Source organism: Trematomus bernacchii, unplaced genomic scaffold (genome assembly GCF_902827165.1).
Source record: "Trematomus bernacchii unplaced genomic scaffold, fTreBer1.1, whole genome shotgun sequence".
Lineage (NCBI taxonomy): Eukaryota > Metazoa > Chordata > Actinopteri > Perciformes > Nototheniidae > Trematomus > Trematomus bernacchii.
Window position 1 is genome coordinate 12,501 of NW_022988057.1, and position 19,336 is coordinate 31,836.

The window sequence follows — 19,336 nt, forward strand, 5'->3', positions numbered from 1 at the left end:
CTCTTCTTCATCTTCTGGTATCACTCAGCCCTCCTCTTCATCAGCTGGTATCATTCGTGTTTCCTCAGATCATTACGTTCGGCTCTTTTAACACGTTCTCAATGATCGACACCCTTCAGTTAGTAAGTTAGGTGTATGAAAGTGATGTGACGAGCGAACGATCCGATTCTTTTGAACGGCTCTTCGGTACGAGGGAACCGAGTCGTACCAAAGAGCCGTTCTTTTTATCGTTGGTTCTCCGCCTGCCGTAAATCCACTCGCCTTTAAAGGAACCTGCTCTCCTGACTGCACATGAGCCGTAGAGATGATGGCGTAACGCACGCTGCTTGAGTAGGAGTTCGGCTGAGAGATGAAGCAAGTTATACATTCTGTGAGTAAAAGTAGATTCCTGGCGATACAGTCAATCACTATCCTGGTGATTCCCTACTAACCCCGCCCCCTTTTCACGACCTTTAGTTGACCTCCTGTTGTTTTTAATTTTGTTTATTGTTCCAACTTGACTTCTTATCCTAACCCTAACCCCTACTTGGATTTGACCCCTGATTTGACCCCGGTGTCTCACCTATCCGGATGAGAGCCGTTCAAGGAGCCATAAGATCCGGCTCCCATAGTGTATAATACAATAAGGAAAACAACCTGCAGCTAGCTCCTGCTTCATATTGAAATTCTATCAATTTAAACAACATTTCGTGCAATTTAAACGCCTTTTTCAACTAATTGTAGCCCCAACAATGTGCAGAGATTCAAATAAACAACACCCTGGAGTTATTGAAGTACGCTAATACATCTGAGGGAACCAACAGAGTGATCTGAGGGAACCAACAGAGTGATCTGAGGGAACCAACAGAGTGATCTGAGGAAACAAGTGAGTGATCTGAGGGAACCAACAGAGTGATCTGAGGGAACCAACAGAGTGATCTGAGGGAACAAACGGAGTGATCTGAGGGAACAAACAGAGTGATCTGAGGGAAACAAGTGAGTGATCTGAGGGAACCAACAGAGTGATCTGAGGGAACCAACAGAGTGATCTGAGGGAACCAACAGAGTGATCTGAAGGAACCAACAGAGTGATCTGAGGGAACCAACAGAGTGTGAGGGAACCAACAGAGTGATCCGAGGGAACAAACAGAGTGATCTGAGGGAACCAACAGAGTGATCTGAGGGAACAAACAGAGTGTGAGGGAACCAACAGAGTGTGAGGGAACCAACAGAGTGATCTGAGGGAACAAACAGAGTGTGAGGGAACCAACAGAGTGATCTGAGGGAACCAACAGAGTGTGAGGGAACCAACAGAGTGATCTGAGGGAACAAACAGAGTGTGAGGGAACCAACAGAGTGTGAGGGAACCAACAGAGTGATCTGAGGGAACAAACAGAGTGTGAGGGAACCAACAGAGTGTGAGGGAACCAACAGAGTGATCTGAGGGAACCAACAGAGTGATCTGAGGGAACGAACAGAGTGTGAGAGAACCAACAGAGTGATCTGAGGGAACCAACAGAGTGATCTGAGGGAACAAACAGAGTGTGAGGGAACCAACAGAGTGATCTGAGGGAACCAACAGAGTGATCTGAGGGAACAAACAGAGTGATCTGAGGGAACAAACAGAGTGATCTGAGGGAACCAACAGAGTGATCTGAGGGAACAAACAGAGTGATCTGAGGGAACCAACAGAGTGATCTGAGGGAACAAACAGAGTGATCTGAGGGAACAAACAGAGTGATCTGAGGGAACAAACAGAGTGTGAGGGAACCAACAGAGTGATCTGAGGGAACAAACAGAGTGATCTGAGGGAACAAACAGAGTGATCTGAGGGAACCAACAGAGTGTGAGGGAACCAACAGAGTGATCTGAGGGAACAAACAGAGTGATCTGAGGGAACAAACAGAGTGATCTGAGGGAACCAACAGAGTGATCTGAGGGAACAAACAGAGTGTGAGGGAAACAAACAGAGTGATCTGAGGGAACCAACAGAGTGATCTGAGGGAACCAACAGAGTGATCTGAGGGAACAAACAGAGTGATCTGAGGGAACAAACAGAGTGATCTGAGGGAACAAACAGAGTGATCTGAGGGAACCAACAGAGTGATCTGAGGGAACCAACAGAGTGATCTGTTGCAGTAAACGTGGAGTCTCTGGAGCTCCTTCCTCTGTGAGATGCACTGAATGCATTGCTATAATCTCCTGTGTCTTTTCTATCCTTTAGATATTTAAATGATCTCATGAATTGATCCGATCCGTGACTTGTAATAAAGACAGCAATTTAAAAATGAAACAAGTGTCCGCCTCACGTCTCTCGTTTCATCTCAGAGGAAAACCCAAAGTGTGTTTTATAGAAGACGGGAAATAAAAGTGTATTTCATTTGGTTTTTAAAGAAGTCATGTGACAGGAGGTGTGATCCCGACATGTGACAGGAGGTGTGACCCCGACATGTGACAGGAGGTGTGACCCCGACATGTGACAGGAGGTGGGACCCCGACATGTGACAGGAGGTGGGACCCCGACATGTGACAGGAGGTGGGACCCCGACATGTGACAGGAGGTGGGACCCCGACATGTGACAGGAGGTGGGACCCCGACATGTGACAGGAGGTGGGACCCCGACATGTGACAGGAGGTGGGACCCCGACATGTGACAGGAGGTGGGACCCCGACATGTGACAGGAGGTGTGACCCCGACATGTGACAGGAGGTGGGACCCCGACATGTGACAGAGTGACCCCGACATGTGACAGGAGGTGTGACCCCGACATGTGACAGGAGGTGTGACCCCGACATGTGGGACCCCGACATGTGACAGGAGGTGTGACCCCGACATGTGGGACCCCGACATGTGACAGGAGGTGGGACCCCGAGATGTGACAGGGTGGGACCCCGACATGTGGGACCCCGACATGTGACAGGAGGTGGGACCCCGACATGTGACAGGGTGGGACCCCGACATGTGGGACCCCGACATGTGACAGGAGGTGGGACCCCGACATGTGACAGGGTGGGACCCCGACATGTGGGACCCCGACATGTGACAGGAGGTGGGACCCCGACATGTGGGACCCCGACATGTGACAGGAGGTGGGACCCCGAGATGTGACAGGGTGGGACCCCGACATGTGGGACCCCGACATGTGACAGGAGGTGGGACCCCGACATGTGACAGAGTGACCCCGACATGTGACAGGAGGGGTGACCCCGACATGTGACAGGAGGTGTGAGGTAGGAGGTGTGACCCCGACATGTGACAGGAGGGGTGACCCCGACATGTGACAGGAGGTGGGACCCTGACATGTGACTGGAAGAAGACCCCCCAAACTCATTGTCAAAGGTCATTGTGTGTAGTTTTGTGTCTCTTAGTGGACATTTGAGGTTGTGTGCTTACATCTTTCGATGTTTTGTATTTTCAGCGGCTTTGTTTGTGTTCTTGTTATACGTTTATTCTAATTTTGATCACTTGTGAGTTATTTTGCATCTATTTCTGATCATTTTGCATCTTATTATGGTGTTTATTATCTATTTCTTGAATGCATTAGTCTCTGTAGGAGCAAAGGTGTTTAGAGGAAGGGGTTTGCATCAATTTTAAGACATTATGCATCTTTGGAGAAGTTCTTATGCCACTTTCTGTCTATGTTCTGGTTGTTTTATGCCTCACATTGTGGTAATTTCACAACCACAGTGGTTTAGCGCCCCCTAGTGGTCCTTCTGCGTCTCTTCAGTGTGTTTGCAACTAACTGTGGTTGTTTCGCGTGTAACCATTTTGCATTTCTTACTAGTAACGTTGGTTCCCTTTGTTTTTGTGCAGGCCTATCGGTGTGTAAAGAGACTTTTCCACATCCTAAAAGCATGAATCACTATTCACACACACACACACACACACACACACACACACACACACACACACACACACACACACACACACACACACACACACACACACACACACACACCGAGGATCCCTCCCACTCCCACACATGGGTCTGCACTCTGCACACACTGGTGATCTGTGTGAAAACAAAGCTCAGTAACGAATGCAGTATGTAAATCATCAGGGGGTAATGAGGGTCTCACGGTGCTCGCAGAGAATAGAGGAGTAAAAGCAGAGGAGGTCACATGGAGGGAGATCACATGACGCCATGCTGCAGAAACAGAGGGGGGGGGGGGTTGTGGGTTTAGAGTCAGGAGCTATTTTCTTAAAGATAATAAAAACATTACAAAACATGAAGAACTCAAATCCGCTTGAATACAAGAAAAACACATTAAATAAAGTGGATAGGGAAGCTTTAACAAATAAACATATTATATTTAACAGAAAATTCGATCATCAGTTAATCTTCTTCTTTGTGCAATTTTTCACTCAAAGATGTTCGGATTTATTTTCTCTGTTTGGATTTTTGTGTTTATTTATCTAAAGACATTTAAAGACATTTAAAGACATTTAAAGATATCACAAGAGCTGCAAGTCGACAGAATGGGTTTTTATTCAATTTAAAACAAGGTGATTTATTGTCACTAGTCCACTCATCCAGACTATATGTTTCCTTCCTCACCTCCTCCCCTCTTTCCCTTCTTTCCTTTCCTTCCCCTTCCTCCCTTTATGTTTCCTTCCTCACCTCCTCCCCTCTTTCCTTCTTTCCTTTCCTTCCCCTACCTCCCTTTATGTTTCCTTCCTCACCATTCTTTAGTATTTTTTTATATATATATATTTATTTTTTAGTATTTTTTATATTTGTATTTTTTATATGTTTTTGTTGTACCTTGTTCATAAAAACAAACATTAATATTGGAAATGTACATTTTATTTTCATTTTTTAATTACAGCAAAACAAGTTAAACAGAGAATATAACATTTAAAAAAACAATAGTAAAAATTCATTAATTCTTTAATCTTATTTAGTTTACTTTTGTCTATTTGTATTTATTCTTCTTATTTTTTTCTGGTGTGTTACCTCGTGTTGTTTTAAGGGGTCCAGCTTTCAGACATCTCTCACAGGTCTGCTTTAAACACCCTGAAAAGGTGCTAAATATAATGAGAGGAAGTGAATTCCGCAATAAAACGTCACTTTGCACCCGATTTAAATACTATAATTTATGTAAATACCACATATGACGTCGTGAAAGCACATTCATCAAATAGGAAATGTCTTAATTAATCTAATAATACCCATAAAGTGTAAAATACCTAATGATTATAGACTCTAATTTAAACTAATAGTAATATAATAAAATCAGTTAAAATCTCATCCATCAAGCCCTGTCATCAGCCTCGTTCCAGCCAATCGGTGCACCCTTACCCCCCTCAAGTCGACCAATCAGCGCTGTCCACGAGGTTCAGCTCCGGTAGAGGGCGGGCACCTTCTCGTCCGACTGAGATTCCCCGTCGACCAATCCGGTGTTGACAGTTGCCAGGAAACGTCAGATGTAGCCAATCAGCGACGGCAGGGGGGAGTTGAGCCGTGCCCTCCGATACCCCACGTGACGCTCCTCAGTAGTTCCCAGGCGGTCAAACATCCAACAGACGAGGTGAGTAAAGAGACCGAAAAAATACTATCTTTACGGGTAAACACAGCGGGATAGCACCGCCTTACGACAAATGTGGTGTTGTTTAAACCATCTGTGTTCTTATGTGTTAAAAAAGTCAGTGTTTTAGCCGTTAGAAATTAAGATGTTCCTTCCACAGCATGCTGTTAGCATAAGTGGCTAATTAACTACAGGTGAAATGAGCTAGCTCGTTAACATGCTGCGTTAAACACTACATATAAAACATTAAACATGTAAAGGAAAATGTTTCTTTACGTCCAGGGGAATAAAAGTGTAATTGTGTTTGTTTAAATAAACTTGAAGTCTATGTGGCTTCTCCTTAGCAGCACCGAAGCTAATGCTAAGCTAACCTAATCTGACGTGTTCGTATTAAATGAGGGTGGAGATTTATTATCTGAAGTAACAAGCAAATGTGGGTTAAAATGCAAATATCAAGCGATGCAAAACACGGGTTGATATCCACGAATGAATGAGTTTGTCGGTAAGCATGTTAGCTTCTTATGTCTCGGCAAATGCACTTTAAAAAACGTAAAACACCTGATTTACAAATGGACTAAGATGTGCTAAAATGGCTCAAGATGCAAAATGCATGAAGCTAGGTGTGTTGCAAACGAGCATAAAAAAGAACAAGGCTGCCAACTAATGATTATATGCCAACTGTCAATTAGTTATCTCCCTGAATGAGTATGTCAGTTAGCATGTTAGCTTCTTATGACTCGATTAAAGGGGTTTTATTCCCAGGCAACTTCAGTAAAATGATTCAAAAATACACTAAATATATGAAGCTAGGTCTGTTGGAATAAATCATAAAAAGGTCCAAGGCTGCAAACCAATGATTATTATCTTCATTAATCATTCACTTTACACACAAAACCCTTAAATATGTTGCATTTAAAAAGATAAGAACATGACTGAAGGAGCTGCAAAGTGAGAAACTGTTCTCTCAATGTACTCACTGTTCCCTCTTTAAAAGACATGGCACATTTATTCATCCTTAAACCTGCTTAAGCATCCTTAAATCTCCCTTAAACACTTAACTTTCTCAAAACCCCTTAAATCTCCCTTAAACGTCCCTGAAAATGTCCTTGAATCTCCCTAAATACCCTTATACACTTAAGCATCCTTAAATCTCCTGCAAACAATCTTAACTTTCTCAAAACCCCTTAAACCACCAGGAAATGTCCTTGAATCTCCCTAAATACCCTTCATATACACTTAAGCATCCTTAAATCTCCTGCATACAATCTTAACTTTTCTCCAAACCTCTTAAATCTCTCTTAAACCTCCCTGAAAATGTCCTTAAGTGCCCATCAATGTCCTTAAATCTCCCTAAAAGACTCTTAAAATACACTTAAGCATCCTTCATTTTCCATAAAACTCTCTTAGCCTCCCTGAAAATGTCCTGAAACCACCTTGAATCTCAGATAAAGACCCTTAAAATACACTTAAGCATCCTTAAATCTCCTGCAAACAATCTTAACTTTCTCAAAACCCCTTAAATCTCCCTTAAACCCTGAAAATGTCCTTAAGTGCCCAACAATGTCCTTAAATCTCCCTAAAAGACCCTTAAAATACACTTAAACATCCTTTAATCTCCTTCAAACAATCTTAACTTTGGCATAATGTATTTTGGATGCACGGTGCCTCTACTGGAAACAGCAAGATGCAAACTGTCAATATAAATAAATACAAATCAATAGTGTGAAATCAATAGTGTGAAATGGAGTGAAGCTCTGTAGGTGATTATCTTCTTATGGATTACCTGCTTCGAAACACCTCAACATGTCGAGGAGCACACGTAGTTAACTGTTGAATTTATTTGTACATTTAATAATAAAATGTTAAAAATGGCACAAAATGGCCGTCATACTTTCCTTAAAAAAAACAAAAAATTATCAGAAACATTTTTGTAAAAACCTTTTTTACAAACAGACATATTTTTCCTTCTCCATCTTTGTTTCCTTTCCTCGGCTCCTCCCCTCTTTCCTTCTTTCCTTTCCTTCCCCTACCTCCCTTTATGTTTCCTTCCTCGTCTCCCATGTAATAAATCACTGACTACATGTTAGTGAAACCCAGAGTATTTCTATCTCTCTTGCGCACTGTGATAACCCTGCAGTGAGTTGGGTTAAAGGACCCAGTATATTTCTTCCCTCGTGAATCCAGTCCGACCGGATCGACCTGCTGCTCCTCTTCAGGGCCACGTTTATTTAAATTCAAATTGCTGCAAGATTACAAATTCAACCGGAGGAGCAGGAGACTTGCTTTAAAGTTACCTTAAAGGGGACCTATTATGCAAAGTCCACTTCCTCATGTCTCTTCTACATCAACATGTGTCCCCTCTTCTTCATGTCTCTTCTACATCAACATGTGTCCCCTCTTCTTCATGTCTCTTCTACATCAACATGTGTCCCCTCTTCTTCATGTCTCTTCTACATCAACATGTGTCCCCTCTTCTCCATGTCTCTTCTACATCAACATGTGTCCCCTCTTCTTCATGTCTCTTCTACATCAACATGTGTCCCCTCTTCTTCATGTCTCTTCTACATCAACATGTGTCCCCTCTTCTTCATGTCTCTTCTACATCAACATGTGTCCCCTCTTCTTCATGTCTCTTCTACATCAACATGTGTCCCCTCTTCTTCATGTCTCCTCTACATCAACATGTGTCCCCTCTTCTTCATGTCTCTTCTTCATCAACATGTGTCCCCTCTTCTTCATGTCTCTTCTTCATCAACATGTGTCCCCTCTTCTTCACGTCTCTTCTTCATCAACATGTGTCCCCTCTGTGGAAAGAGACTCTGGAAGTTTCAGGAACAAAGATTCTCTCTCTTTTTGATCCATTTATATAAAAACCTGTCTGAAAATGAGCTGATCAGATTTTGGCCACTTGATGATGTCATAACGATGTTTTGTCTTGTGTAACCATTAGCCAATCACCAACCAAGGTAACCCCCCCCCTCCCCTCCTTATTTTCATCTAAAGTAACAGACAGAGAATCAGCACTTTGGAAACAGGGCTGAAACAGAGGGGATTATGGGTAATGCTGCAATGATCTGTTTGGTGTTTCAGCCAATCAGAGACAGGTTCTGGATATATCTGAGACCTGGGATATATTGATGAAAAACAGGATAATAGGTGACCTTTAAAATGACTTTTTAATCAGATATATCTTCGTAATAGTCTGATTTAAAGCCAGTTTTATTACTGACGGCAGTGTTTCCGCCAGACCAGGGCTGAGAGGGCGTCCACCCCGAGGGCGTCCCGTATAGATACTATCTCTTTACGTTAGTGATGGGAATTCCGTCTCTTTTTACCACAGTTTACCACGGAGCCTCAGTGTTGCCGCTGCGAGGCTCCGGCGCTCGCAGTTCACACGCGTGCTCCACTAGCACCGCTCATCGCGTCCAAATCGCGTACTTTCCGTGTTGTCCTGTGGCAATACTCCGAAAAGAATCCCACCAGACTCCTTTGCCCCTCCAACAGAGGCATGTCCAAGTCCTTTTTCCTTTTCGTCATTTCAAACTATAAAAACTCGATCTTCTCTGGAATTGTTAATTTTTTTTGGACGCCCTCGGCTCGAGTTCAGGGCGTTCCGAGCTGAATAAAATGACGGCAAGACGCCCCCCTGGCGGAAACGCTGACTCAAACTAGTTTATTTTAATGACAGATAATCTTCTTGGAAAAGAGACGGATGAGTGACAGATTCCCAGTTAGGAACCAGTCTGTGTTTATATTTCTCTCTGCTCGAGGGTAAACAGTAACCTACCTGACTAGCTGATAATTAAGGCTTTAAATCATCTCCACACACACAAACAGAGACTCAAAGTAGTTCATTTTAATGACAGATAAACAACATATAGAGAGTTTGTATCGTGTGTATCAAACAACTGGTTTTCCTGCGTCATGCTGGGACGGGGGAAAGCTTTTAGACGAAACGACAGCGAGCATTAATCAGCTTTCTGTTTCGCAGTTAATCTCATTTTAGGAACACTTTAGCCTGCGGGGCATCTGCTGCAAACCCCCGATCCTCCACTGATAGCAAACTGGTTCCTAACTGGATTCAATGGCAGAAACACAGCTGCAAACATGGCAAACATTTATGGATGATGCTTCAGGAAACACTCGCCCAAACTCAATTTATAAAAGACATATTGGTACAAAATAATCTTTAATTTAAAGTGCACCTATCATGCTATTTTTAGGCAATAGCATACTAATACTAATTCCCAGAAACGCCACGTGGCTCTGATGCTAAGCTAACGGCTAGTGTTGCCGGTCACACTGTTAGCTGGCATGCTAATCCGGCTGCAGGCTAATCTGATTAACTGTCTGCTGCTGTGGCGTTTTAACAGTCTGCAGGATCTCTGTGTGTTTTACTAATCTGCTTTAATTCACATCGGTAAGAATTAGTCGGCAGAAAATTGTCTTAATTAATGGTTCGGCGTATAAATGGTGAAACGATATGGAAAAATCCATCCAAAGTCCATCCCAGCTTCTCAAAGTCTTTAAATGTCTTGTTTTATCAGTCCAAAACCCTAAAATATTCACTTAGAAAGGATATTAAATAGAGAAAAACATCTAATGTCAATATTTTAAAGGCTTAAATCGGCATTAAAACACATTTCGTATCATTTGTCGATCGTTGCGCCTCTAGTAATGTCTTTTAAAGGTATTTTAAAATGGGAAAATGTTGAAATTGTGATGTTTTAAAATGGAAAACAGGAAATCCTCACGCAGATTTGGGCTTTATTATGAGATAAAACCAAGAAAAACATCCAATATTCTTAATTAAGAGCCTCGAAAACAGCATTTAAAGACATTTCTGAAATAATTACGTGTGTGTGTGTGTGTGTGTGTGTGTTCATTCGGGTTGCGTCGTTGCCAAGAAAACACAAGTTAATTACCTGAGTGTGTGTGTTGGTTAAATGCATGAGGGACACAATGAGAAGTGTTTTGTGGAGTTATTTATAGAGTCTGTGGAGAGTTTGTAGTTCAGCAACCGGTTTCAAACATTCACAGGAACTAAAGCGACGGAAAATAAATATGAACATTTATTTAGCACCTAACTATGAAGTATGTAGCGTCTCTACTTTAAAGAGTCCTCTCCTGCTGATGTTCAGGTGTATATCAGTATGTAGTGTCTCTACTTTAAAGAGTCCTCTCCTGCTGATGTTCAGGTGTATATCAGTATGTAGTGTCTCTACTTTAAAGAGTCCTCTCCTGCTGATGTTCAGGTGTATATCAGTATGTAGTGTCTCTACTTTAAAGAGTCCTCTCCTGCTGATGTTCTGGTGTATATCAGTATGTAGCGTCTCTACTTTAAAGAGTCCTCTCCTGCTGATGTTCAGGTGTATATCAGTATGTAGCGTCTCTACTTTAAAGAGTCCTCTCCTGCTGATGTTCAGGTGTATATCAGTATGTAGGGTCTCTACTTTAAAGAGTCCTCTCCTGCTGATGTTCAGGTGTATATCAGTATGTAGTGTCTCTACTTTAAAGAGTCCTCTCCTGATCTAGATTCTGAAACGCAGCAGGAGACGTGAACAAAATAAAACCTGATCCAACATGGCCGCTCTTTGAGGCTGCTTCACCTGCTGAGAGAAAAACAAACAGCAGATGTTTTCACTTCCTCCTCCTCTGTTTTCCCACCTGCTTCCCCCTCTCCCCTTTCCCTTCTCTATATCTCATCCTCCTCATTTCATCTCCTTATCTCCTCATTTCCTCTCTCTCCCTCTTTATAATATCTCACCACTGTAATATGTTCTTTCTCACCTAGTTCTTTTTGCTGCTGCTCACTTATTGTGAAATGAGCATGCCATGGATATTTGTACTCATATTTTACTCGTATAACTAACGGGCTTTCTCTCTATCCTTAACATGTTAGCTTCTTTATTCTCGCTATTCCTCTTTGGCTGTAACTCTGTACGTGTCCTCGCTGTGAGACTAATGAAGTGACTCCGTACGTGTCCTCGCTGTGAGACTAATGAAGTGACTCTGTGCGTGTCCTCGCTGTGAGACTAATGAAGTGACTCCGTACGTGTCCTCGCTGTGAGACTAATGAAGGCTTTCTTTATTCTGCAGACTATGGATCAGAAGTTTCTGGTTCTCCTGGCCCTCGGCCTGCTCGTCTGCCTCAGTCTTCCTCCTGTCTGCGGGGCGCAGGATGGTCTGCAGGATGTGATGGAGGAGGGTCTGGAGGAGGAGATGGACGTTGAAGACGAGCTGGATCTGGGTCTGGCTGCAGGAGAGGAAGAGGACGAGATGATGGAGGGAGACGCTCAGGAAGAAGCTCCAGCTGAGCCCAAAACTCCTCCGATTCCCAAGGTGAGAGCGAACGCTACGAAACCATAATAAACTATTTCATTACGACTCATTTCTGAAAGGAGTAATACATTTTTTATTTTACCTTTTATTTAACTAGGATAAGTCTAAAAATAAAAGTGTCTGGTGCTGGATTTGAGTGTCTGTGTGTGTGGTGTTCAAGTCCAGTGAGTCCTGGCCCAGGATAGGTAACAGCACATTTACAGATAATTTTAAAACACACAATCACAACACAGTCATACAACAGTTAGCCAAAGCATTTACAGACACAGCAGCGGCTTCAAGGTCATTGAGAGTCGCTTTGAGTCTGTTTTAAAGGAACCAGCTCTCTGAGTTTCAGCTCAATTTGAAGCTGGTTCCCTGCTTCAGGAGCAGCGTAACTGAACCTCTTCCCCAGTACGGACTTTAGCTACCGTTAGAAGAAACAAAGCCTCTGAGCGGAGCCGATAAGATCCTGTTCATTTTCGGTTTATGTAGATCCTTAGATAGGGAGGAAGAGCACCAAGAATAGCCTTGTATATAAGGATGTGCCAGTGTTTCAGTCTATAGTCAGGGAAGACCATCCAAAGTTTTGCCGTTTGTGATGAATCTCAGTGCCCCGTGGTAGATAGACTGAGAAGATGCATTCATATAAACCACATCTCCATAATCCAGCACAGACAGAAAGGTTGCAGACTCAAATCTCTTTTTGGCCTCGAAAGAAAAAAAGGAGAAAAAACCTAATTTTATTCTTAATTCTTTCATAAATGAATAAATCTGCAGTTTTTTCAATGTTATTTCTACTTCCTGTTTGTCAGGTGACCTACAAGGCTCCTGAGCCAATGGGGGAACATTTCATCGCTGAGTCTTTTGACCGGGGGACGCTTGATGGGTGAGCACAGTCATTCAGGGGTTTACAGTTAAAGATATGTTGATTTTATTATAGATATGTAATTCTGCTGTGTTTCCTGCAGCAGAGTGTGTGTGTGTGTGTGTGTGTGAGTGAGTGTGTGTTCAGGTGTGTAAACTGTACCTGTGTGTTTTCAGCTGGGTGATGTCCAGTGCTAAGAAGGAGGAAGCCGATGAAGACATCGCAAAATACGATGGTATGCATAGATTTCAAATATGTTAATATAAACCACTTCAGATTGATTAACAGAATGCTCACACTTTGGTGCATTCTGTTTTTCAATCTCACCCTGTTGCTTTTTAAAATTCTGACTTTTTCTCAAAATTCTGACTTTTTCTAAAAAAATTTGACTTTTTCTCCAAAATCTGACTTTTTCTAAAAGATCTGACTTTTTCTTGACTTTTTCTCCAAAATTACAAAAATCTGACTTTTTCTAAAAAATTACAAAAATCTGACTTTTTCTCAAATCTCAAAATGTTAATAATCCCTAGTCCCCGGCTTGAGCTTCAATCTCAGGATCCATGTATCTGTGATCCTCTCCAGAATGGAAGTAGTCATCACATACAGAGCATCAACTAGTTCCTGAACAGTGTCCTTCACATGCTGATATCCAAGAGAGGGAGTTACACAGTCACCAGATGGAGGAATAGAAAGCAGTATTCAATGTTTACTTCAGATTAGCTCCACGTCAGAAATGAGCATGCTTGTCATATGTCTATCTCCATAGAGGCTGAATCATCATGTTAATCACATAGCTATCATATGCCTCAAACAGTCCTGACGCTCTTCTAGGTAATCATACATCCTGTCATGTACACAGCTACAGTTGGGATACCTTTGTTATCATGTTACTCTCATGTTGGAAGAGGACATTCAGGATTTTCCCAACATAAACCATGAAAACCCTCAGAAGAGTATCTGGTTATTAACTCACCTGTTGTTGTTGTTCACAGGTAAATGGGTGGTGGAGGAGATGAAGGACAGCAAACTGGCCGGAGACAAAGGTCTGGTCCTGAAGACTCGAGCCAAACATCACGCTATCTCCGCCCAGCTGCTGCGACCCTTCGTGTTCGACAGCAAGCCGCTCATCATCCAGTAAGAACAACACACACACACACACACACACCTCTCACACACACTTCCTGTATCCCCTGCCAGGTGTTCTCATCACTTCCTGTCGTGGTGTTTCAGGTACGAGGTGAACTTCCAGTCTGGGCTCGATTGCGGCGGCGCCTACGTGAAGCTGCTGACTCAGACCCCAGATCTGGACCTGGTCAGTACCAAAACACACCTCAAGAGCTCTTATTGTGAAATATAAAGTATATCGGACTCTTATTGTGAAATATAAAGTGAATAGGGCTCTTATTGTGAAATATAAAGTGAATAGGGCTCTTATTGTGAAATAATCATACATTATCTGCAGTCAAACTGCAGTCCCTCAAAAATCTGCATTATTTTGAAGGAAGCAGAGCTCTTATTTTGAAATAAGGAGACTTGTAGTAACTAACTGTGTGTTTATAGGACCAGTTCACGGATAAGACTCCGTACACCATCATGTTCGGACCGGATAAATGTGGAGAGGATTTCAAGCTGCACTTCATCTTCAGACACAAGAACCCCAAAACTGGAGAGTTTGAGGAGAAACACGCCAAGAAGCCTGACGCTGACCTCAGGACCTACTTCACCGACAAGAAGACTCACCTGTACACACTGAGTAAGACACACACACTCACACACACACACTGGGTAAGACACACACACACACACACTGGGTAAGACACACACTCAAACACACTCGCACACATACACACACACACACACACACACACACTCAGACACACACACACTCAGACACACACACACTCAGACACACTGGGTACGACACACACACACACTGGGTACGACACACACACACACTGGGTACGACGCACACACACACACACACACACACACTGGGTAAGACTCACACACAGACACACACTGGGTACGACACACAGACACACACACTGGGTAAGACTCACACACACACACACACACTGGGTACGACACACACACACTGGGTACGACACACACACTGGGTACGACACACACACACACTGGGTACGACACACACACACACTGGGTACGACGCACACACACACACACACACTGGGTAAGACTCACACACAGACACACACTGGGTACGACACACAGACACACACACTGGGTAAGACTCACACACAGACACATACACACTGGGTAAGACTCACACACACACACACACACACACACACACACACACACTGGGTACGACACACACACACTGGGTAAGACTCACACAGACACACACACTGGGTACGACACACACACACTGGGTAAGACTCACACAGACACACACACAGGGTAAGACACACACACACACACACACACACACACACACACACACACACCGGGTAATACACTCACACACACACACTCACTCACTCTACAACACACACACCCTTGCCTATGTTGCCGTGCAGATTTCCTTTACATTCGTGATGTGCATCGACTCTCTAGAGATACGAGAACATTTATAAATTACAAATATTTAAAATAAAAAATGTTTTGCAGTGTGTGTGTGTGTGTGTATACATACATACATATATATATTTTCTTTCTTAAAAAATCACCATCATTTTCTTAAAATGCAAAAAAACCTAATGAGTGCTCTGTGGCGCCCCCTAGTGCTGAACCCGGACAACACCTTCGAGGTCCTGGTGGATCAGACGGTGGTGAACAGCGGCAGCTTGCTGAGCGACATGACGCCCGCCGTTAACCCTGCCGCTGAGATCGAGGACCCAGACGACCAGAAACCAGAAGACTGGGACGAGAGGCCGAAGATCCAAGACCCGGCCGCCGCCAAGCCCGAGGACTGGTGAGTTTCAGGGAGGAGAGGGTCTTTAAAGGTCACCTATTGTGCAAAATCCACTTCATGTCTCTTCTACATCAACATGTGTCCCCTCTTCTTCATGTCTCTTCTACATCAACATGTGTCCCCTCTTCTTCACGTCTCTTCTACATCAACATGTGTCCCCTCTTCTTCACGTCTCTTCTACATCAACATGTGTCCCCTCTTCTTCACGTCTCTTCTACATCAACATGTGTCCCCTCTTCTTCATGTCTCTTCTACATCAACATGTGTCCCCTCTTCTTCACGTCTCTTCTACATCAACATGTGTCCCCTCTTCTTCATGTCTCTTCTTCATCAACATGTGTCCCCTCTTCTTCATGTCTCTTCTTCATCAACATGTGTCCCCTTTCTTCATGTCTCTTCTACATCAACATGTGTCCCCTCTTCTTCATGTCTCTTCTTCATCAACATGTGTCCCCTCTTCTTCATGTCTCTTCTACATCAACATGTGTCCCCTCTTCTTCATGTCTCTTCTACATCAACATGTGTCCCCTCTTCTTCATGTCTCTTCTACATCAACATGTGTCCCCTCTTCTTCATGTCTCTTCTACATCAACATGTGTCCCCTCTTCTTCATGTCTCTTCTACATCAACATGTGTCCCCTCTTCTTCATGTCTCTTCTACATCAACATGTGTCCCCTCTTCTTCATGTCTCTTCTACATCAACATGTGTCCCCTCTTCTTCATGTCTCTTCTACATCAACATGTGTCCCCTCTTCTTCATGTCTCTTCTACATCAACATGTGTCCCCTCTTCTTCATGTCTCTTCTTCATCAACATGTGTCCCCTCTTCTTCATGTCTCTTCTTCATCAACATGTATCCCCTCTTCTTCATGTCTCTTCTTCATCAACATGTGTCCCCTCTTCTTCATGTCTCTTCTTCATCAACATGTGTCCCCTCTTCTTCATGTCTCTTCTACATCACCATGTGTCCCCTCTTCTTCATGTCTCTTCTACATCAACATGTGTCCCCTCTTCTTCATGTCTCTTCTACATCAACATGTGTCCCCTCTTCTTCATGTCTCTTCTACATCAACATGTGTCCCCTCTTCTTCATGTCTCTTCTTCATCAACATGTGTCCCCTCTTCTTCATGTCTCTTCTACATCAACATGTGTCCCCTCTTCTTCATGTCTCCTCTACATCAACATGTGTCCCCTCTTCTTCATGTCTCTTCTACATCAACATGTGTCCCCTCTTCTTCATGTCTCTTCTACATCAACATGTGTCCCCTCTTCTTCATGTCTCTTCTACATCAACATGTGTCCCCTCTTCTTCATGTCTCTTCTACATCAACATGTGTCCCCTCTTCTTCATGTCTCTTCTACATCAACATGTGTCCCCTCTTCTTCACGTCTCTTCTTCATCAACATGTGTCCCCTCTTCTTCATGTCTCTTCTTCATCAACATGTGTCCCCTCTGTGTAAAGAGACTCTGAAAGTTTCAGGAACAAAGATTCTCTCTCTTTTTGTCCTGATCCATTTTTATAAAAACCTGTCTGAAAATGAGCTGATCAGATTTTGGCCACTTGATGATGTCATAACGATGTTTTGTCTTGTGTAACCATTAGCAACCAAGGTAACCCCCCCCCCCCCCCACCTTATCACCTGAATCTCCTCCTAGAGCACCATTGAGTTCTTTGTAACCAAATCTCTCTCAGAGGGGCGTGGGGAGGGGCTCCTTATTTTCATCTAAAGTAACAGACAGAGAATCAGCACTTTGGAAACAGAGGGGATTATGGGTAATGCTGCAATGATCTGTTTGGTGATTCAGCCAATCAGAGACAGGCTCTGGATATATCTGAGACCTGGGATATATTGATGAGAAACAGTATAATAGGGGACCTTTTAAAGAGATATAATAATCAGGAAGCCTGGGAACCTGTTTGTGTGTGTGGCAGTGAATGTAAGGGATTACTTTAGTCGTAATTATTGTTTCTCTTAGTACATACAATCAGTACAGACCATTGTCTCATTTGTATGCAGATATGTTGCTTTCCACTTCTAAATGACAAACATTACTTATGCATTGTCGAATATGCTTTTTGACCCCTAGTAAGCAGGACTGTATATCTAATGAATGTTTGTGTGTTCAGGGACGAGGACGCTCCGGCTCAGATCGCTGATGAAGACGCAGTGAAGCCCGACGGCTGGTTGGACGACGAGCCAGAATACATCGGAGACCCCGAGGCCGTCAAGCCTGAGGACTGGTGAGGCTCCACTTCAATAACTTATGATTCATATATATAAAACTCCAGCTATACAAGTCCTGCGTCAAAAGATGTCCATGTGAGGTCAAGATTAAGTGGCATTTGGCTCAAGGAGAACACACATGATTCATTTCCAATTAAAGTACATTTATTTAAAGAAACTAAGTAAAGTGTGAAGTCAGTTGACCAGTAATGTGTGAACATGCATCAGTATATAAAGCAAAGACAAACAAACCAAGACCCCAGTACAGCCAAGCAACAACAGGACCAACTAACAAGTTATTTATCTAATATATCATATTCCAATTACTTGTATACAGACTCTCCTTGCACTATTTCTATTTTATTTGTATTTACTTGCACTATTGTATCTGTGTTGCTCTGTGGGAGGAGCCTGTGACCTCAGATTTTCATTGATATATATTCATTGACTGCTCAGGCACTCTTTAGCTGAACACTCAACCTAAATCAGGTGTCAGCCATCTCTCCTGATTGGAGGTTAGTCGAGTTGGGTCTGAGGCCTAGGGCGCCGTCACATTAGTCTAAAGGCCCCTACACACCAATCTGACACCAAAGAACACGTCCCGACGGACCCGATTGTTGTGTCGCCTCACGTCTCCTGTGTCTTGGCCAACAGTCGCACTGGAACACACCGCAAAGACTTCAGCCGGCGGCCAAGTAGCACGTACGAACCGTGGCAATAACTCTCCTTACCAGCAGGCGGCGGTAGTGTGTAACTCTCCTCACCAGCAGGCGGCGGTAGTGTGTGACTCTCCTTACCAGCAGGCGGCGGTAGTGTGTAACTCTCCTTACCAGCAGGCGGCGGTAGTGTGTAACTCTCCTCACCAGCAGGCGGCGGTAGTGTGTGACTCTCCTTACCAGCAGGCGGCGGTAGTGTGTGACTCTCCTCACCAGCAGGCGGCGGTAGTGTGTGACTCTCCTTACCAGCAGGCGGCGGTAGTGTGTGACTCTCCTCACCAGCAGGCCGCGGTAGTGTGTAACTCTCCTCACCAGCAGGCCGCGGTAGTGTGTGACTCTCCTTACCAGCAGGCCGCAGTAGTGTGTGACTCTCCTTACCAGCAGGCCGCGGTAGTGTGTGACTCTCCTTACCAGCAGGCCGCGGTAGTGTGTGACTCTCCTCACCAGCAGGCCGCGGTAGTGTGTAACTCTCCTCACCAGCAGGCGGCGGTAGTGTGTAACTCTCCTCACCCAGCAGGCGGCGGTAGTGTGTATTCGTCATTCAAAAGAGTCAACCGGAAGACAGACTGCGTGATATATACAAACAACAAATAGCGTGCGTTCCATTTCACTCTCGTCCATCGAAAACATGTTTAGTGCGGTATCAGCCCTTGGACTGTTGCTTGTGGAAGCAGATAGATGAAAATGAAAAATAATAGCCGTCCGTGCCTGATTCAACATGTTGAATCGGGGGCGGAAGGTGTCTGCACGGCCGTAAAG

General features: G+C 43.8%; 2 protein-coding genes across 3 annotated transcripts in view; one reads left to right on the forward strand and one right to left on the reverse strand.

Annotated features, from left to right (window-relative positions):
• Window positions 1-2,269, reverse strand: part of LOC117474443 — a 2,313-nt gene extending 44 nt beyond the window's left edge. Inside the window, exons 1-2 of one of the 2 annotated variants that reach the window (XM_034120224.1) lie at window positions 1,403-2,269; window positions 1-1,364 (exon numbers count right to left, since the gene is read on the reverse strand). The exon at window positions 1-1,364 is cut by the window's left edge and continues 44 nt beyond it. In XM_034120224.1, the coding sequence (XP_033976115.1) occupies window positions 779-1,364; window positions 1,403-2,169 (1,353 nt within the window). In that variant the 5' untranslated portion in view covers window positions 2,170-2,269 and the 3' untranslated portion in view covers window positions 1-778. Of the gene's footprint in view, window positions 1,365-1,388 lie in introns of both variants that reach the window. The other variant, XM_034120225.1, reaches the window with a different exon arrangement.
• A 3,150-nt stretch (window positions 2,270-5,419) lies between these two features.
• LOC117474445 (calnexin-like) lies at window positions 5,420-17,878 on the forward strand (the record flags this gene model as incomplete). The annotated part of the gene is given in 9 exon segments (XM_034120227.1): window positions 5,420-5,512; window positions 11,609-11,851; window positions 12,646-12,719; window positions 12,875-12,933; window positions 13,691-13,832; window positions 13,929-14,010; window positions 14,259-14,451; window positions 15,444-15,633; window positions 17,765-17,878. Coding segments are annotated over 8 exon segments (1,094 nt in total), but the record flags the coding sequence as incomplete, so codon positions are not given.
• Between the last annotated feature and the right edge of the window lie 1,458 nt (window positions 17,879-19,336).